The sequence below is a fragment of the Sarcophilus harrisii genome, chromosome 2, assembly GCF_902635505.1.
Source record: "Sarcophilus harrisii chromosome 2, mSarHar1.11, whole genome shotgun sequence".
Classification (NCBI taxonomy): domain Eukaryota; kingdom Metazoa; phylum Chordata; class Mammalia; order Dasyuromorphia; family Dasyuridae; genus Sarcophilus; species Sarcophilus harrisii.
In genome coordinates this window covers 287381773-287403925 of record NC_045427.1, presented here as the reverse complement: position 1 = coordinate 287403925, position 22153 = coordinate 287381773, and the positions used below count along the sequence as shown (strand labels likewise).

General features: G+C 33.4%; 1 protein-coding gene across 1 annotated transcript in view; it reads left to right on the top strand.

Annotated features, from left to right (window-relative positions):
* Positions 1–22153, top strand: part of TTC8 (tetratricopeptide repeat domain 8) — a 50295-nt gene that overhangs the window by 4333 nt on the left and 23809 nt on the right. The window contains exons 2-6 of the mRNA XM_003756179.4: positions 11571–11691; positions 12393–12456; positions 12596–12755; positions 12965–13054; positions 17858–17902. Coding sequence (XP_003756227.1) covers positions 11571–11691; positions 12393–12456; positions 12596–12755; positions 12965–13054; positions 17858–17902 — 480 coding nt within the window. The remainder of the gene's footprint in view (positions 1–11570; positions 11692–12392; positions 12457–12595; positions 12756–12964; positions 13055–17857; positions 17903–22153) is intronic.

Here is a 22153-nt window from a genome sequence, read left to right as displayed (position 1 = left end):
TTTTTATTTGCTTGATCAGATATAATATCATCTCTTATGTCAGATTTCTTACAATTTCCTCTCCTCTCCACACTCTAAGATTCAGCTTCAGTGGTCTTTTTTTGGGGGGAGGGGAGACATTTGGGGTTAAGTGACTTAAGAATCATACAACTTCCAAGTAGCTGAGGTTATATTTGAACTCATGTCCCCTGGACTCCAGGGCTTGTACTCTATGCACTGCACCACTAGCTGCCCCTTTCACTAACCATTTTTGAAGTTCCTCCAGTTCAGCATTCTGTCTCTTCGCTGTCCTGGAGTCTGGAGTAGTTTTCACCTTCACCTTGTCTTGGTTTTCCCTGACTTCAAGTCTCAGCTTAAATCCCACCTTCTACCAGAGTCCTTATTGGATCTCACCAGCTGCTAATTCCTTCTCTCATATTATTTTCCATCTACTTTCTGTAATTTCCTTCACTAGAATGAGAGCTCCTTCAAGGGCAAAGACTATGTTTGTTTTACCTCATATTTATAGCACTTAGCACAATTCCTGGCACATAGTAAGTGGTTAATGAATGCTTGTGGCCGACCTCTGTAGCCTCAGTTTCTTTATCTGTAAAAGGAAGAGGAGACCTCGAAAGTTCCTTCCCAGCTTTAATTCTGTGACTTTATGGTCTTATGAATTCTGAGATCTAGGAAACTCAAGCTCAGTTTTGAATCTAGAACGCTTCAAATCAGTGCTCTTTGGTATGATGAATGATCAGATTTTAGTAATTGTTATCTTAGAAAGCAGAGAGTCTGAGTCAGAGGGATGAAGTGTATAAGAGGGAGCAGGTTATGAAAAGAAAGGAACTATAATAGCCTTAGTTAGACTGGTATATGTGTCTGTGGTGGGAGGCACAGTCAGGCAAGTTGGGGTTGGGGAGGAAGACAGGCTTATGAAGGGAGACCTTAATAGAATATCCCCTGGACTGCCAGTTTGAGTTGGGTATTTGGGGATAGGGAAAGGAAAATGACAGCTTTAGGCCAAAGCCTATCATGCTGTCATTGTTCTTAATACTTAATGGATTTATATTAATTACTGAGTCAACACAACTATTCATTCTTTTATTTTGGTTAATAAAGTGTATAGCAAATGTTCATTTACCATGAATTTAATTGTACCTGAAAAAATAGTTCAATGTGAATGTATAAAGGGAAAAAATTTTAAAAGGCTTTACATATAGGAAGATGACCTAGAGGGAACACTCTTCTGAGGCTTAATGTTGATCATCCCGATTAGTTGCCTGATCTTATTACTGTTCTTTTTGTTCCATATGTCAGATAGAAGGCTTTAATTCCAGTCCTATTTTTTTTAGTTCTGTTGTAATTAAAAGCAATTCTAAGATATAATTTATCCTAGGTAATATGAAAATTTTGCTGCATTGCATTTTAAATAAAATTAGAATGTTTTAAAGGCAGAGAACTGGGTTTATATTCCACTTCTACCACTTTACTACCAATTCAACTCGGACTTGGTTTCCTCATATATAAAATGAGGGGTTTGGCTGATTTCTCCTTTCAGTTTTCTGTTCATGACCCTACAGTTCCTCACCTGGATGTGCTTCTTAGTCCCCTGGATTCTTCTAATCCTCTGTTTTGAACTTGAATTCTGTATTGTTTTATAGCTGTCTTTACTCGCCCATTCCCATATTTGTAATTTAATTCAGTAGACATTTATTTAGCACCTGTTATGTGCAAAGCATGATGCCAACCTCTGGAGAGCCACAGGCTAAGACAAGCCTGCAGAGCAAAAGGGGAGGGTGCGACATGAACACCAGCAGGGTTGTGCTGCAGCGAGTTCCTTGGGCATTTCACACCTCGGAAATGCCACGAATTGGGACTCTCTTTATTGCTTTGTTGACTGTCTAGAAAAGTGTGCTGTCTGCGGACAAGCTATTCAGCAGGCACTGACCAGCACACGGCCTTGCAAATCTAATTGGAACAATAAAGAGGGAGAGAGCAATAGTAGTTGAGGAAGGGGCGGGGATCTTCAGCATATTTTTTTCCTCAAAAAATACAGTACTTTACAGAAGACCCTAAATTAAATTAAATACTGGAATTTATCAAATTAACAAATTTTCAACTTTTTAGAATAATTATGTGAAAAAACTATCAAAGGCTATATATCCTTACAGTGGAAGTGATAATAATCTGTTAATTCAAGCAAGAATTCATTGAGTTAACAAGCATTTATTAGATATAAATCTCATAACAGATTGGCATGGTGCTAAGCCCCCAGGGATGTAAAATAATAAAAAAAAAACAATTCTTGCCTTCAGGGAACATACATTTCATTTTGTAGGGAGAAACTTCACCCCTATGTAAAAACAAATTGTAAACAAAAGAGTTTAGAGGGTAGAAGGGGCAAAAACTCTGTTCTTGTTGAATTATAAAAGTTTACCCTTGGGATCATAAGAAAGGAAAAAGGACCCACATTTGCAAAAATGTTTGTAGCAGCCCTTTTCGTAGTGGCAAGGAATTGGAAGCTGAGTGGGTGCCCATCAGTTGGGGAATGGCTGAATAAGTTATGGCATATGAATGCTATAGAATATTATTGTTCTGTAAGAAATGATAAGCACGATGATTTCAGAAAGGCCTGGAGGGACTTACATGAACGGATATTAAGTGAAATGAACAGAACTAGGAGATCCTTGTATGTGGCAACAACAAGATTATAGGATGATCAATTTTGAATTGATCTCTTTTCAACATTGAGATGATTCAGGCCAAATCCATTGATCTTGTGATAAAGAGAGCCATCTGCAACCAGAAAGAGGAGTGTGGATCACAACATAGTATTTTCATTCTTTTTGTTGTTGTTTTCTTTCTCTTTTTTCTTCCTTTTTGATTTGATTTTTCTTATGCAGCAAGATAATTGTGGAAATATGTATAGAAGAATTGCACATGTTTAACATATATTGTATTACTTGCCATGTAAGGGAGGAGGTGTGGAAAAGAGAAGGGAGAAAAAGAAAATTGAAATGTAAGGTTCTGCAAGGATCATTGAGCTTGTATGCATATGTTTTGAAATTAAAAGCTTTAAAAAATTTTACTTGGTGACAATTTAGAGCTTTTTAAATGTGTGTAAATTTTGTATATAGTAATAATAAAAACTTTTAAACTGTACTGTTATACAATTATTTTGTGTAAGTGCTGTCACTGGTAGTTTTTACATTCAATTTCAATGGGAAATTGGGTCTGAAATGAAAATAATAATAGCACTTACCTCACAGGGTTGTCAGATATTTGTTGAATTGTTTTTTCTTTATTCTGATTTTAAAGTTTTACCGATCTTTAATAGTATGTTACTTATTTCTGTATTCCCTTTGCATTTTTTTTCTATTAGTTACTAAAAAATTCAGAAATAACTGATCAGTGGCATAAGCAGTTAGTTTGGTAAACTCATTAGAATCAGACTAAATATCTGTGGCAATTAAGAATTTCCAGAAGACAATTCTCTATGGTAGTTAGTAACTTGAGAGACGTGTACCCTAGGGAGAGAGGAAGCTAACATCTGAATGGAAGATGAATAATTACTAGTTTTGAGGAAATTATATTAAAAATTCTTTGACTATCAGTTTACCTATTTTGAAGAAGATACAGAGGGGAATTTTCATTTTACATGACACAGTAGGAAGCTCATTTAGTTGTCTAAAAAGGATGTAATATATTGTGATGCTAATCTGTATTAACACAATCTATTTTTAAAGAATTCCTTCTAGCTAGACCATCTATTTGAATGGAAGTAATACTTTTAACTTTGCACTGGATTTTATGTTTTTCAAAGTACTTTCACATGTATTATCTCATTTAATATTAATAACAAACCTAGAAGATTAGAAATTATCATTCCTGTTTGTCAAGGCTGGGTCTGTGGAGAAAAGGTAATGAAGGTTTTTCTCAAGGTCAAACTATTTGAAAATTTATTACTAGGTTTTCTTTTATTCTGTTGCTTGGTTCAATATCTTGTTTTGTTTTTTTCCCCCAACTGTACCTGTATTGCCTCCTATTAAAATGTCTTTATACTCCAGGGGGACTTCTCTGGGAAATGATAGAACAAAATTTGAAAAGAATATAGATTTGACACAATGAAATATTAAATCCTCAGTGTTTTTCTCTTCTGGACAGATCTTCATACTAAAAGATATTGTGGCTATTTTCCTTTAGGAGCTTACTTTTTGATTCCCATTTGAACCTAACTTTCTCTAGTTGGCATAGGCTGTATTCCTTATATTTACCTAGTATTGCCAGTAAGTAACCTGCAGAGCATTATGTTTAAAATGAATTGTGAGCATTTTGACTTCTTTATGTTTTCTCAATGGATGTAAGGGTGGATATCTGTAAAGAGAACTTTTTGTCAGTGGTGCTAGATACCTGAAGGTTCTCAAGGCTTCCAGTGAACAAATGAGAGTGAATGAGGTTCCTAAAGTCTCATTCCAGTACTCTGAAGACCTCTCCTGATTCCCAATTCAGAGACTGCTAGGGATTCTGGGGTGGAAAGGTACCTCTGAAGCTATCTTATCCAACTCCCACATTTTAAAGAGAAGAACCTTGAGGTTCAAGAGTTTAAGTGACATAAGCCAAAGTCACAAATATCACACAGATGGATGGATATTCTTGGATATTCCCACCTTCTTCGGTAGATTAAGGGTATTGTTAAGTGTAAAATCAGTACTCAATACTAGGGTATATATCTTGGTGGGCTGGTAGAGAAAGAGTTTTTTTGACTAGAGCTTTACTACAATAAAGCACTTAGAACAGTATCCATAGTAAGTGCATTGTAAATATTAGCTATTAGTATTATCATTATTAGCTTGCTTACTTTGTTCATCTTTCTTCCTTAAGTACTCTTCTATTTCATTTTATCTGTTCTTCCTCCTTGGATTTCCTAGTTTAGAGCTAGGGATATTCAGAGAGGATCCAAGCTTGAACACTTGATTATCTTTAAGGTCCCTTCCAACTTTAAGATTCGGTAATTCCTCGTTCAATTGATTCATATATACTTTGACCAAAACATCTGCCTTTTAAATTCTATGTTATTTTTTGCTGTTGTACCTTCTACTTCGTTTTATTCAGTTAGTATCAACTTTGGCAAGGAGACACAAGCTTATTACGCATTTCCTTTATAATCATAATTACAGCATGTTAGGATTGGTGTATATACATAAATATGTATACATATATATATATATATATATATATACAAAGACATATATACAATGACTTTATATCTTAGCTTATATGGTTCTAGGAGACAAATAATTTCTTCTACTTTTCTTGTAATTCTCTAATAAAATATGCTATTCTTTGTATGGAGTGTTCAGTAAGCTTTGATCATTACACATATGTGAAGGTAAAATTTTTTAAATGAATGGAAGTATTCCAAGTCTAAACAATTAAGCACATAAATATCTGAGAATACTAAGATATAAAAGTGCTACCAATGACATGTTCTTTATGTAAATTTCATAGGACAGTGGTATAATTGCAGAATTTTTGTAAACAAATTTGGTTTCCAAAATAGAGTTGCAAAACAATATATATTTCCTTTTACTATAAAGACATGTTCATTCTCCATCATTGATTAAAACACAGTTTGTCAATTTGTAATAGTGATTAATCATTTTTAGTATTTTTAAATAGTGTTTTTTAGTTTCCGGAAACAATATTTTTTAAAAAATGATAACTGTCAAGAATCTTAGATATTTAAAATTGCAATAGTCTCATCAACAATTTTTGATGTTCATTGGCACATGTAGTCAGAGATGGAACCATCTGCTGTTTCTTGGGTCTTTTCCTTTGTTTCAAGGGTCTTCTCCTTTTCTCTGTCTCTTCGATGGACAAGGCAAACACGGCTCGTTGGCACCCATCTGATTCCTTCTCCATCTGTAGTGATACAAGCAAACCCTCTTCCCCAAGCAGTTAACCTATCTGGTCCCTTCCATTCACCATTCTAGATCTCTCCACATCACCTGGCAATTAACTAAAGATAGTGGAGCTGCTTGCACTGGACACTGCCCTTCCGGTGGGGTATAAAACCTATCTGCCAGAGCCAGTGCATCTTTATCTAAAATCAAGAAGTAATAGTATAAAGAGCAAAATTTAGAAGTTCTCTAGGGTTACCTGTGGCTCCCCCTTTCTTTTGTTTTTGGAGGAGTGTCTTGATGTCTCTGTTTCTCCTCTCTACTCTTGCCTGTCATTGAGGATTAAAAGTATGCCAGTGGTGTGTAAAATCTGATACTGTGCACAAAAGTGTGCAAAATGTTTAGAAGTATATGCATTATCTGTTTTTATTGCTTGTGGCACACCCATAATTGCAAATGCTTGTGTAAGGAATTCAGTGACCACTCAGGCAGTCTCTTTTGCTGCTGGTATTGTAAAGATAGACAACCAAAAGATTTATAATGGGTCATATCCATTTGCCAAATTTCATTGGGTCTCAAACTGCGAGGGTTCTTCCCTGGAGGGAGCTTAGAAGTGTGGAAAGAAGGCAAACTGTACGGCTTTTACTATACTCTTAGATTCCTCTTTTGTTATCCCAAATTGTAGACATAAAGCTCAAACAGCCTTATGATATTTAGAATGAAATTCTTGAGCTGCCTGAAATAAAGGAGTATTGGCTAACATGATTAGAAGGCTATTGCCTTTGAATTTCCATTAAAAAATAGGACCTGGAAGTCCACTATGAGAATGGACATGCAAGATATAAATCTTACCTGAATGTTTTCTCACTTGCTCTTGAAGTTCCTTAAAGAGCTGATATATATTAGGAGCTACAAATTTTATTTGGGCTATGGCAATTCTTTGTTCCACACTTATTGAACAGGCTGAATCAGATATTATATTTATATCTCCTGGATAACAAAGGAAAAGGCCCAAGAAACATCAGATGGTTCCATCTCTGACTACATGTGCCAATGAACATCAAAAATTATTGATGAGACTGCTGCAGGATTTCAAAACCAGCAGCAATAATTGGATTCCCTGAGGCATGATAAGACTGTTGCAGAACATCAAAACTTTCAGGTTTCCCTGAAACCTGAAACATGTGTTAGGATTCCCTGACACATGAAGTAGTGGATAATAGATTGGTTTTGGAGGAGTGTCTCCAGTACTCTCTAGTACTTATGGACATGCATAATTCCTCATGTTGAGTCATATTGTTTCTTACATCACTACTAGCCTGTATTATAGTCCTATGTGCTTGTGTAATACCTCCCATGTTGTTAGATTTATGTACACCTTGTTTCAAGTATACTTCTCCAGAGTTCCTGCTCTCTACATAAAATTATTTTCAGTTTCCTATATGGGACTTTAAAATAAGTTACATCTGTCTATTTGGAAATTCTATGAGTAGCTTGGATTCAGGATTGTGATAATTTGCTAGTTAGAAAACTAAGCATTGTATTTAAGATATTAGTTTTATTTGAAGTTGTTGAGTGTAGAGAAAGGCTTAAAAATCAATATTTGGATTGTTGAGTTGTCTTGGTTTCACTTTTGCTTGGTTTACATTAATAACTTTGTCATGGTTTTCTTTTTCTTTTTTGATGAAAAAGTTTATTTTTTAAATGTTTTACTACTTTCTTAATGCTTTCCAGGAAACCGATTCTGCTATACCAGTGTCTCAGGTAAAGGTTTTTGATAGTTGCAAATCTTCTTAGTTGGAGACCACCTTAATTGCTATTTTTTTAAGGCATAGTTGTAGTTTAGATTGTGTGCTGCTTGTCTACATGTAGTGTTTTGATATTAGCTAAACTTATAAAACATTCTCCACATTTCTAAGTAAAGAACCAGATTGAAAAATTGTGCCTATAAATACCATTGAATATTTGATATAATCTAGATTTTAAGGTGTGAACCTGGGGGGGAATCACTTAAAGGAAATTCAGAAGGAAAAAAGAAATGGAATAGAGGTCAAAATTGGTGTCCCCATAGTGAGTCAGATTACAAGGCTACCAAGGGAATTGCTTTGGGTAGGACAAGAGGCCCTCATTGGTAGATGGGGAGTTATTTTGAACAACATGGCCAATACAGACTGTGAAAGAAGAAAGCACTAGTGTTCATATCACTGCTGGGGGGAAAAAAAAAAAAAAGCTGTATTGGTCAGCAAAACTCCCAGATTAGGTTACGAGTGAATTAGGTGATAATGAAGATTGTCATGTAACAAGTATGTTAAGTGTTTCTTCTCAGAAGATTTTTTCGTCATCAGATGAGTGAAGTTTTTGAAGCTTTTATAGTATATGTGTTTAATCCAACTTTAAGATATTTTGTGAAGGTGTATTTTATGTGCAATGATCTTTCTGAGGGTTACAAAACTGAGCAAAATGAAGCATTTTATCTTAGATAACATGTACATTTTGACTACCCATTACTCTGACTAATGATGGATGGGACAGAAATAATGTGTTAGTATTTTTGGACCCTATGTATTTGTATATTTTAAAGGAAGTTTTACATTATAAATAACATGTGTTAATTTTATTGTCACATTTAATATAAATTTAATAAAGTCTTCACAAAGGCCTTTTATATTTAAGAAACACTTTAAACAAGTTATAATTATGATAGAAACAAACATAAGTAGCATTTGAAAGTTTAAAACTTTACAAAGTCCCATGGTAATATTTTTTGGTCTATTACTATAAATCTAAACCTGTTAGCTACTGGCTAGTGATTATGAGAAAATAAATGGAAGAAAATTGAATCCATTTTCTTCATTTTGCTGGTGAATTTTATAAATATTGAATTGCTACTCATACTTGTAGTTTCTTCTTTTTGCACTTTTTTACTTTTGAAAAAAACAACTTCAAAGGAAATGATGATTTGCAGTCTAGTTTGTCTATTCTGAATATGCCTTGACATATCTTTAGAACTGTTCAGAGTTTGAAATGTAAACTTTGAAGCAGAGTGCTAAATGTTAGCTATCTGCATCTTAGCTAAATGAGAACCCTATATTCTGTCAAACATTTGGTCAAATAAAATTGTAATGGAATTACATTTCTTAGGCAAGTAAGAAATTGATAGGATGCTTACTAATTTAAATGGGGAAAATAACTGTACTTTCCCAAAGTGATGTCTAGTGTTAGGTGGCTGTATTCCTATGTAACTACATCCACAATATTTCATAGAATCAGTACAGCATTTGCCTGTAATTTCAAAAGTTAAAGATAACTTCTCTTGTTACTTGGTATTTTTATTAAATGTGAGACTATTTTGAACCATTTATGTTCCTGCTTCTTTGCAATGGATATTATCAGTTTTTGATCATGATCATTGTTGAAATTCTTTATATTTTCTTAAAGACTGGAATATAAGGGTATTAGAAACCATGAAATAATATCTGGCTTGTCTTCAAAATTAAAACTGGCATACAATGATAGTAGAAACTATGAAACAATATTTGGTTTGTTGCCAATATAAAATGATGTAATTTTTTTAAAGGCAAGAATCAGGCTTCCATCTGCTATTTTGATTAAATCCCAAGAATTGTTACCATTGCCACGAGCAATTCTTTGAATGCAAACTGATGTTAAATCAAGCAATGACACATTATTTTCAAGGTCATTTTTTGGTTAGGCTGGAAACAAAGCAACTCTTCTTTTTTCTAGAACATTTAAAGGATTGAAAATTTTAAAGGATTGAATATTGTTGTTTTATAAGATTTTATTACAGTTCTATAAGCTTTGAAAATGAAAAATACAATTTTTGCATTTCAGGAAAAAGACTTTAGCAAAAATGATAACAAAATCAAAACTAACATAGATAGATCTATGCACATACATAATTGGCACATGCCAATCAATTCTTGATTATTTATGGTATTGGAGAAAAGTGGTAGTATATGTGAATAATTTAAATATAATTGCTATTTGTTCTTTCTACATATTCAATTGTAGGGAAGGGAGACTGGTTTATAGATTGCTGTGCTTAAATTATAAATGGATTATTGGATTAAGACAAAAGTAAAATGTTTTTAATTCTTTAAGCAAAAAGACCATAGCAGTGGTAGGATCACAGGGGTCCTCACACTTTTTAAATTGGGGGCCAGTTCACTGTCCCTCAGATGTTGAAGGGCCGGACTACAGTAAAAACTTTGTTTTGTGGGCCTTTAAATAAAGAAACTTCATAACCCTGGGTGAGGGGGATAATCGTCCTCAGCTGCCGCATCTGGCCTGCAGGCTGTAGTTTGAGGACCCCTGGTGGTAGGAGCTTACTTGAATATAGGGATAAAATTAAATATAAATAATATTTTGCCACCATATGCCACCAAATAATATCACCAGCAAAATAAATAAAAAATATAAGGGAAAAAATTAAAATTTGCTAGGAGTTGTCTTCTTGGGCTGCTGTAGAATGTGGGGACAAAGGTGGGATGGAGGTAGGGCATCTATTGCTTAATGGAAAGAGAACTGAGTGATTTTTAACTCCTTATTAGCTGTTAAGTTGGCAAGTTACTTCCCAGAGATTCCATTTCCTCTTCTGTAAAAATGAAGATAATATGATTTGCACAAAGTTTTTCACAAGATTATTATAAGGATCCAGTGAAATAACTTAGGATGAGCAGAGCACTTGTGTAAACTGAATACAATCTGTTCAGACTTTGAACTGCCTTGGCAATTTTAACCAATATAGATTACAACCTAGACTTCTGATACCATTGGTTGGTCTTTTATCTGTTGTTGCTAAAAATCAAAATCAAAATCAAAATCATCACCTGATGATCAGTGCTTTGCTCTCTAGCCTTTCTAAATTTAGCAAAAATGGTCTTTGGTCACCAGGCTCCAATGGGAAGCTTTTTTGGTCTAATAGGACATTCCAGACCTTGCCCTCTGCAGTCAGTTTTCAAGAGGCAGGATCTTCTTTCCCACGTTATGAGACATCATAATACTCAGAGACTCAAAGGGCTTGGGAAAAGCAACTTAAAAGGTGGTTCAACCTTTTAAAGAACTAGTTGGTCCTTTAGTCTAAAAACTCTCTAGCTTTATGATCAGAAGTACCTAATGCTCAAAATAAATTTTTAAAGATATTTTCTAGTTTATAATCTTTGGTTTTTTTAATGTTAAAATTATACTTTCTGCATTCCAAAATTACTAACATTGTTTTGGTTAGGAGCTAAGGTAATAAATTGAGAATAACAGTGCTCCAAAGAAGAGAAAGCTGTCCTGAAGTGTTATAACTAATATACACCTCAATTAATTTCTACTCAGATTTTTCTTCTTTAAAATTTTCCCTCTTTTAACTACATAAAGAAGAAAATTTGCTTTAGGACTAATAAGTAGTTATTGGTCTGTTAAATCACTGTAGCATTGTCCTATTTACTGTGTTTGTGACCAAGAATAACTTTGATTTTTTTTTGTATTTTTTATTTCTATTTTGTATTTTGAAATATAATTATCACCAGCTCTTGTACATCTATATATAAACCTACATGTTAATAAATCAAAACAAAGAGTTATTAATCGTGAACATTTTTCCAGTGTCTGGGTTTCATAAGCTCTTCCAGCTTGTCAGTACTATTTAATGTATAAATTTTTGCTTTATTTATGATTTTTTAGGCAGCTTGGATTTTGAAAACAAGAGCACTAACTGAAATGGTCTACGTAGATGAAATTGATGTAGATCAAGAAGGAATTGCTGAGATGATCCTGGATGAAAATGCAATTGCTCAAGTTGCTCGTAAGTGCTTGGAAGGATCTTAGAACTCAGTCTAATTCTTATTTTATATATAGGAATCCAGTTCAGAGAAGGAAACTAAGTTACCCAGTGCTCTATGCAGAACCAGAATCTAAACCCAACTCTTTGGACTCTGTCTGTTCTGTCAAACTGCCTTTTTTATGTGCTTAATAGTACTCATTGTGAAATGGAATGTAATTGCAAGTAAATCTTTTACTGTGCCCTGAGTCTAGACAAGTGTACTTTCCATGTCATTCAAGAAAATAATTCTGCATTTCATATATGAAATAGGTGATAGATAAAGCATAGGCTTCCTGAGAATAGGGATTATTGTTTGTTTTTATTTTTGGCGGGTTTTTTTTTTTTTTTTTTTTTTTTTGGTCTATCACATAGTAAATACTTAATAAATATTCAGTGATTGAATTCATCCCCTAACAGAGTGTAATTTTACATTTTGTTAATGTCTCATTTAAAAGTATTAAATTTAATACTACTTAATTGTACTTCCCAGGGAAAGGAGCTTGAATTATTAAAACAAATTGAACTATGATATATAATGACCATTTTGCAATTTCTTAGTAATTGAACAACAGTATAGTTTAGTCATATCACATCTCTTCTGACAGATGCTTGTATCTTAAAAAATGAATGTATTAGGAAATGTTTAGCTTTTCAAGTTGTAAAATTCTTCTCTTATTTATTAGGGCCTGGAACATCTTTGAAGCTCTCTGGAGCCAATCAAGTAGGAGGGCCTAGTCCAGCTGTCAGGTACATCTTTTATTTTTTACTAACCTCTGATATGTTTCTTAAAATTATATTCTCTCATTTTCACTACTCTTTTCTTTTATTTCTTTTATTTTATTTCTTTATTTTTATTTTTATTTTATTTTATTTCTTTTATTTATAGGCCAATAACACAAACTGGAAGACCTATTACAGGTTTTGTCCGGCCTGGCACCCAAAGTGGAAGGCCTGGCACTATGGAACAGGCTATTAGAACACCTAGAACTGCATATACTGCTCATCCTATTACTAGTTCTTCTGGAAGATATGTCAGGTTGGGAACAGTAAGTAATTCTGCCTTTACCACAATACTGCTAACAAAAGTATCTTTTTGTAATGTGACTAAGTTTACCCTGTGTAAATCTATTGGATTTCTGAAGGTAATTCTTGCTTACTTATTCTGCCTTTAAAATTTTTATCTAAATTATATTCATTTGTATTTTACAAAATAAAGGCTTCAGATTACTTATCTCAGAATTCCTTTTCTCTATAGGCATCAATGCTTACAAATCCTGATGGGCCTTTTATAAATTTATCTAGACTGAATTTAGCCAAATATGCTCAAAAACCAAAATTTGCCAAGGTATGTGAATTTTTTTTTGCATCATTCTATATCTCACTGTTACAATTTTAGTATAAAGCTAAAAGCCACTGCATTTCATTTTAAAGATAATTATTTTGACTACAAATGATCTGGGTTGATTTCAAACTGATAAAATCATCTATAGATGCAAAGCTCTAGGTCTTATCAACTTATTCACTACTGTTTCTTTTATATAAAGACTCTTACTACTGAAGAAAAATCAGTTTTCTTCCCCCCCCCCCTTTTCTCAAAATTTCTTTGTCTGATTCTCTCAAAGAACTATTATGTACACAATATAATCTGAGATTAGTTTTTGGATCCTATGACAGTTTTATAATCTCAACTCCCAAAGCAGTTTATCATTTATATTCTTTCTGAGAAATACAACTCTTAGTCTAAATATACACATATTTATGGGTTGTTTAAAAAAATAAAACAAAACCTCAGTCTCCCAAAAACAGCCCAGTTCTTAAGAATCTTTATGACGTTTAAGATAAGTTTTCTCAAAGTGTCACAAATTGATCTTATTACTAAAGAATCAGTGATGTGAAGGTATAAAGAACTTAGCTAAGAGGACTGGGCATGCAGCATATTTGTATATGTAAATATACATAGAATCCCATTTTTACAATTTACTTAGAATTGATTAAACAAAATATAGAAAACCCATGCATAAATAATATTATTTTAAGCTAATAATATATATTTTAAGTACTTTAGAAACCCGTTTTCATAAATTTGTAGCTATAAAATCCTATTACTCAAGTTATCTAAGTTGGGAGAATTTTCCCAAATATTAAATGAATTCAGAAATCTTTAGCCCTAAAAAATAATGTCTTGGATCCCTGATTGGGGAATAGAGAGTAAAGAACCAACTTGTTCTGACCAAATATTTTCTTTGAGTGGTCTGTTATAAGACAAATAAGATCCCTATTTTTTCGGATAAATCTGAAAATTTGGAATAAAATCTGGGGAATGGAGAGGAATAATAAAGGAATCAAAAATGTTCTGCCTATATATGGAAATTAATGAAATACGTTCAGAAGGCATAAAAATTAAACAGTTCTTTTTCCTCTTAGGAATTTACTCTTTTCTATTGCTCACCAGAGATGCTTGTCTTCTAGTTACTAGCCCTTTTCTTTGAAGACGGTAATATTTATGTTGTATACTGTTTTGTGAGTTAGAATTGGGACTTTCCTAAAATAGAAAGTATTTTTCATGAAGTTTTGACTTCTTCTATTAGTAGTCAGATGGACCTATAAGGTGGAAAGCTCTTAAGAAAATATATGAGGGGCAATTAGGTGGCGCTGTGGATAGAGCACCATCCCTGAAGTCACGAGGATCTGAATTCAAATCTGGTCTCAGACACTTAACACTTCCTAGCTGTGTGACCCTGGGCAAGTCAGTTAGACACAATTGCCTCAGCAAAACAAAAAGAAAAGAAAAGAAAAGAAAATATATGAACATTAGTTATTAAAATCAAAGTAATATCATGATCACTTTTTTTCCTACTTCATATTTACATTATTGAAAATAATCAGCATGTTAAACTCTATAGACTATGTTTTATACCATTAATATATAATAAAACCCATTTATAGAGAATTAGTTTCCTCATATAGTATGTAATAAGAGGCAGTGTGCCATAGTAGATTTAGTGTTGGACTTCTTGAACAGGAGAATGATATGCAGTAGGAATATCATTTTGGAAATTGTGTCACAAGTGGATTGGAGTAGGGAGAGACTCAGAGAAGAGAGACTAAGTAGGAGGCTACTACAGTAAGCTAAAAGGATAGGCTGGAAAGAATAAAGGCCCACACTAGGATAGAGGTATGAGAGTGGAGAGAAAGGGATAGACATAAGAGATGCTAAAGAGGAGTAATCCAACAAGTCTTGCTTGGCAATTGGATACCCAAAGTAAAGAAAGAGTAGAGTTAAGAATGGCCAAGATTGTGAACCCAGGGATTTGGAAGGTTGCTGCTGCCCCTTAGTAGAAATAAGGAAGTTAGGAAGGTTATTGGAAAAAAAAAAAAAAAACCAAAAATTTTTTTTAAAAGAAATAACAGCTCCAACATCTATAAAATTTTCTATAACAAAAAGCTTTATAGGGAATCTAGAAATAATTTAAGAGCATAGATCATTTATCTCCCTAATGATAGATTAAAAGCTTGTTCCACTTGTTAGCTGGTATCAGTTGACTAAACTCTGTGGAACTCATTTATGTTAGAATTTAGCATGAACTGGGCATCGTGGCCAGTTAAGTACTGTGTGGGATAAGACCTAGGTGGTACCTGCCCAGAGGAATGTAAACTCAGAGCAGAATGAGAGGTAGTAAAAAGGAATTGGATTCATTTCAGTTATTTTAATTTATACAATGAATTGGTGTGATTTTCCTTGAATTCTTCATGTAAACATCATATTCGTCAGCTTTGTCTAGGTAGGTTCATTGAGGCTTTGCCTGTCTTTGTATCCTAATGGAAGTAAAATATTAGAGAAAACTATCATGTGAAGGAATGAGTCAATCATAACCTCTTTGAGGCATTTGGTTAAACTAGCTGCTACTGTGTTGATTCAGTAGCTGCATTTAATGAAGACAAGCTTTCAGTGAAATTATTTGCCTCAGGTCAGATCCTCAGCAATTCCTCTTTATGCTAATGAGTTGGAAATGAAGTTTTTGAATAATTTCTTTTTTTTACTGTTTTTTGGTAGTATTTTTACTTTACATATACATTCAAAGATAGTTTTCAACATTCACCTTTGCAAAACTTTGTGTTCCAAATTTTTCCCCCTCTCTCTTCCTCTCCCACTTCAAGATAGCAAGCAATTTGATATAGGTTAAACGTGTGCATGAATAATTTCTTAATAGTATTCTCAGAAAATAAAGGAAGACAGTTCTACAACTAAATTATAAAGTCTTCAGGCATCCCTATTTTCCATTAAGAACTACTTCTAATGACTTCTTAAGATAATCATATCTAGTTTATGGCAATGAATATTAATTCCCATTGTTTTTTAAGATGTGTTAACAAATATTGACTAATTTAGATATATTTATAAGAGGTTAAAAAATCTGCACTCGGTCATTAAAAAAAAAGAAATGTTTTCATGTTTCTTAGGTTATTAGTACAAGAACTTTGTAGAGACACTAAATTTATTTAAAATATTAAAAAGTAATGTTATGGTCAACTTCCATTTTGTCTAGTCAACCAGTTTTGTGAGGGAGTGGTGCTTGATTTTTTATTTCCCTCTCCTCATTACATCTGGTCAGTTACCCAGTCTTGTCAATCCACCTCTGTTCCCTTCCCCCTGGCTCCTAATATGGTTGCTCCCCTAGTTCTCTTCCAAACAATTGAAATTGCCACGTAATTGGTTTTCCCTTCTCAACCCCATCTTCTCAGGTTACCAGAACAGTCTTCCTAAAAGCAGAAGTCACTTCAGTCAATAGTCTTCACTTGTTCCCTGTTACCTCTAGGAAAAGGAGAAGCACACATCTTAGGTCTCTGAACTTAAAAACCCCAAAAACTATATTTTGGTTTAATTAGTTTAATTTCTAATCCTATGTGTTTTATGCATTTAAAAACATGACTGAGAAGAGTTCCACAGACTTTGCAAGAATGGCAAAGGATTCTATGACACATGGAAAATTAAGAAATCCTGACTAGGATAAAATAAAATTCATTAGCTTGGCTCTCCACATCGTGGTTCTGGCTTCCTTCTTTGGACATTTTACCTTACACCTCTCCCACCACAGACACTGCTACCTTCTAGCCTAGAGTAGCTTCTTTGATCAAATTATACATTTCATCTCTTGCTCTCATGCCTTTGCACAAAGCTATTCAACAGGCTTGGCACTCATTCCCTTTTCACCTCTGCCTTGCAGAATCCGTAACTTCCTTGAGGGCTGCTCATGTTCCACCACTCCTGGAAAGCCTTTTTTAATTCATTCATTTGCAAATAGGAAAAATGTTTGTTAAACTAAATTAAACATTTATTCAGAATGGATAGATTATGAGAAATTGGGATTCATTGATTATTCTGGGTTACAGTTATTACTAAATATCACATATATAGAGCAGTGAGTTTCAAAGATAGAATAAAATACATCAGTCTGTCAACAAACATTTATTAAATGCTTACTCTGAGCCAGGCACTGTGCAAGGCTCTGGGGATGCAAATATACATTTCAACTATTCTGAACAAAGTATCTTTAATTCAAAAGGAACTCTTAAGTACCTGGCAGTGATTCAAAATCATCACAGTCAACATCAGGATTATTGTAAACAAAAATATCCAACAAGGTATCCATGGCCTAACCAGCTTAAAATGTAATGGAGCAATATTTAACAAAATAAATAAAAATGCAATAGAACAATTTTTGAATAATTTCTTTTTCTATTTTTTAGTAGTATTTTACTTTGTAAATGGCAATATGTAATTTCTGAGTCATAGGAACCCTTATGAAAGGTTTAGTGACTTCATTTCTATTTGAATTTGATAATGCTACTGTAGTGGTGTCTCTTGATCATTTGTTTCTTGCTTATGAAAGTTTTTAAAAATTTTTTCATTTACTGATTTTTACTATTTGGATTTGGGGTAAATTAAAGTTAACTATATAATATAAATATTTAGTCATGTGTGACTGAAAGAGGAGAAATTTCTCTAAATACCAGACTGTTAAGACTGTGTTGTTATTTTGGTTCAGTCCATGTATTGTCAGAGTAGCTTCTGAATCTTAATAGAGCAGCAAAGTGCTTTTGTTACAAAATAAAATTCAACAGTGAATTTATTATTTTCTCTTAATAGGCTTTGTTTGAATACATCTTTCATCATGAAAATGATGTTAAAAATGTAAGTTTCTGATTTCTTCTATTTTCTTATACTATAGTTCAATTTTAATTGGATTTTAAATTTATAAAATATTACATTTCTTAATTGATGAAGTTGTTAAGGATTCAACAGGTCCACATATTTTCAAAATCCATTGATAATTTTAGATAAAATATATAGCCCAAATGTGGAAATGTTAGTATTTTTAAGTTTCTGGCATACAGCATTAGCATTTAAACAGTACGCATATACAGATCCTTAAAAACTACATAAACAGATAAGATGTATTGAAATTAAGAATATTACATAGATTTTTTGTGCCAGTATGATGGTTATTTGGAGTATGTTTTCATTTTAAGTAATAAAGAATGGGTTCTTTATTCTGATGAACAAGAGATGAAAGATGGGGTATTTTTTTAAGTTAACAGGCAGTAAGAAAATAAGAAAACATTAGTTTGTATTTTATTTTGTCTATGTTTCATAATTATCTTGCCTCTTTTCATTTCTTCATATTTTCATAGTAGGTTTACAATTATATGGATTTGACATACTGGATCACTTAGTTGCTTAAAACTAATTATGAATTTACTTGTGGTAATATTTAAAATTTAGAAGTAGAAAATAAGTTGTAACTGAGTTCTAGCAAATGAAATGTAACTGATTTTTGCATAGTGCCATACTTTTTGTTTATTTTTTCTCATTAATAAGAAAAAACTATTTTACATAAATATATATGCATATACATACATACACACATATTAGTGATTATGGATCAATCAACACCTAGTAATTGAGCAACACTACAAGTGTAAGGATGGGGAATCTTCTCTGTCTTTATGGAGTTTATAGGTAGATAAGGTATGGAATCAGAACTGGCATACTTGAAATGTTTAGAAAACATTAATTGATAAACTGTATGATAGTGAATGTATAGTAACCATAGGGAGACTCAAGAGGCCATTGTTGTAAACTGGATTAGTCAGTCATGAGCTGGCATGTGAACTAAATGGAAGAGAGGGCAGAGTTTAGTATCTGAAATGAGAGATGAGAGCATTGTAGGAAAGCGAAAAATACAAGTAAAGATGGAGTTAGGAATTCTATTTAGGTAGCATTTAGGTACAGCTCCTTTGAGAGTCATACCAACTCTCTCTGGTGAGTAATGTAGATGATATTATTCTGGGGTTTTTGTTTTTTTAAACCAGACCTATGACTTCATAGATGCAGAGTACTTAGCACTTCTTGGCAACTTATGGTCTGAAGGTGTTCTGTTTTACACAGTCACTTGTGGCATGATTTGAACCAGTGTCTTCCAGATTCTAAAATCAGCATTTTACAGATGAGGAAGATGATACTTTGTCACTTGCCTTGATTATGGCCAGCAGGGGGCAGAGCCTGAATTTGAACTCCTATTCAGACTCAAAATCCAATGAATGCTCTTTTACTCTACCATAACTAGCTCAGTGTATTCAGTGGACAGTGAAGAGATAAGCTAGGCAGAGATTTTTACCGGGGAATACAGTAATGTAAACTAAGGTTTGGATAAGTAGAGGAAGCCCATCTTTTGGAAGACCTTGAAAGTCAGGGAGAATCATCTGAACTTGATATGCTAGTAGAGAGCTAGGTTTTTTTTTTTTTTTTTTTTTTTTTATCTAAAGACTTACGAAATGTTTAGAAAGACTCATTTGGCACCCAGGACTATCCCTGAGGCTTGTGGAAACTGGGGCAAATTATATACACTGTATGCTTTTCTCTGCTTCTGACACACATTTTTGTACCAGTAAAATCTAGTTAAAATAAGCATCATGGGCAGCCTTGATCATTGGCACTGTAAACATTAGAGACAACTGTACACAGAAGTGTTGTAGGGGAAACAAAGTAGAAAGAGAAGAGATGATTTAAAAGGGCCATTTGCAGCTGGAGATCTTTATATAGTGGGGGTAGAGGAAGGACCTTGTTGCTAGGCAACCACTTTCATTTTTTTAGTTCCAGTTTGTATATGCATTGTTTTAGAAAAATAGACTCAGACCTTTTTAAAAAAAGCAACACAAGTAAATAGTTTCATCTTCCTGTCAATTTGCATCACTGCACAGTTTTTAATTTTAATTTTTAACCAGACCTATGATTTCATTGACATAAGAAACTCTTGAGGAGGAAGTGTCCTTTACTAATTCAAATCAGCACCTACATGGGAACTTATACTCTTAGAGAGCTGCCTTGAGCACTGAAAAGTTAAATAATTTACTCAGGGTTATACAGTGATGATGTATGTGCAAGAGAAGCTTGAACCTCCTTGATAACCACAGTGGCATTGTGTTTGACAGAGTTCTGGGTGATTGCTCCAATTTACTGGACTGTAAAAAACTGCTTTTCTGGCAGATATATGCCATCTGGAAGGAGAGAGAATGGAGGCAGGCAAGAAGGGTTTGCAGTAACTGGCATGAAGCAAGGGTGGGGGGTAAAGAACTAAGTTGGAAGTAGAAGGTAAAGAGAAGATCCAATCCCCAAGAGACATTTGAAAAGAAGAAAAAAAACAACTTGGCAAAAATTAGAAGAAATTCAGGACAGGTTAAAGTAAAGATGAGTCCCTTATTTCCAGCCTAGGAGATGCTCCCGCTGATAGAAATAGGATTGTATGGTGTCAAAGAAGGAGTATTGGACATAGATTCAGGAGAGACTTGGATCTGAATCTTATTGATGATGAATAATTATATGGCTATGAGTGAATCACTTACTTTTCCCCCCTCACAATTCAACTTTATTTCAGTAATTTAATGGAAAATTAAAATAAATAACAAAAAACAAGTAGGTAAGGAGCCCAGGCTAGGAAGGCTATAATCCACATCAGCACCCATTTAAGAAGGGACAAGGGGCACAGATAAGATTGTGGGTGAATTGACTGTAAAACATACAGGGGTAAAGGAATAGGTTTGGAATATAGCAAATGGTTAAGGTCAGGAGAAAAACTTTGGCACTTAACGTATACTAAAATAAAGATAATGATACTTTTAATAGCCCCTGTGAAATAATACCTGTATGATATCTTTGTGAAGACCAAGAAATGATGCTTGTAAAATAGTTGCCAGTGCTTAAAGCATCACATAAACGTCAGCTATTAATTAGAGAAGTGGCATGGTATAGTATAAAAGGAGTGGTCTTTGGGGTTAGAAAAGCTTGGGTTAAACACACACAATATGTGACCATGGGCAAGTAAGACACTCTACCATTCAGTATCCTCAGGAGATTCTCTAAGATTGTAGGAATATACTGGAATATATATATGTGGAAGAAAATCATAGGTCTATACCCTTCCCCTTAAATAAAAGGAATATTTTTTAATAGTTGGGAAAGCTAACTAGTTTTGAGGGAAGATACATTTTAAATATTTTGAGTTTGAAGTGACAGGAGGATAGCTAAATGGAAATGTCCTGTATGCATTTGGAAATATAAAACTGGACTATAGAATAGAGATCATGGAAGGAGAAGTAGATTTGAGAATTATCTCACATAAATATAATGATGAAAAATATCTTAGTGATGGTTAAAATCATTGAGGGAGTGAACAGAGAGAAAACATAGGACTGAGGCAGAAGTACCATGCATTTTTTTCTGAATAAAGCAAAATTACTAACATATATATCCATCATGTCAATGAATTGTCACTAAGTTGGACTATTGGAGGTTTTCAGTTCCATTTTATATGTTTGATTATTTAAGAGAAAAAGAAAAGCAACATAATTTATTTTTTAAAATTAGGACAGATTTTTAAAATTTCAAGTTAGAGTGACTGAGCATGGTAAAAGAGATTGTTATTTCTTTGAAGATATACTTAATACTGTAATAATTAATGATTTGTGTCCTGAGAATATCTCTGGATATTTTGGATAGAACCCATTGTTGTTGTTGAAAAACAGCAATTGCATTAAATGAGCATATAGGTATAGACCTTATTTTCAAGGATTTATAAATGCAAAGGACTCAAAGCACTCATGCTACTTGTGGTGTGCATTTTAGACTTTGTTTTCATATATTTTATCTATGAACTTATAACAATTGCTTTTCCTGTCTATAAGTATTAATTTTTTTATTCCATATTTTCCTTGAAGAAATAAAGGCATTTGAGCTCAGACAATAAGAACCTACAGCTGGGATTTTTGTACTACGGGCAAGAAGTTGAAGAAATATATCTTTCAGATGGGAAGCCAGACTAAAGAAATTAATTAATTAGGGAAATTGATAATCAGTTATATAATTCTAGTAAAGAAAGTACTATTT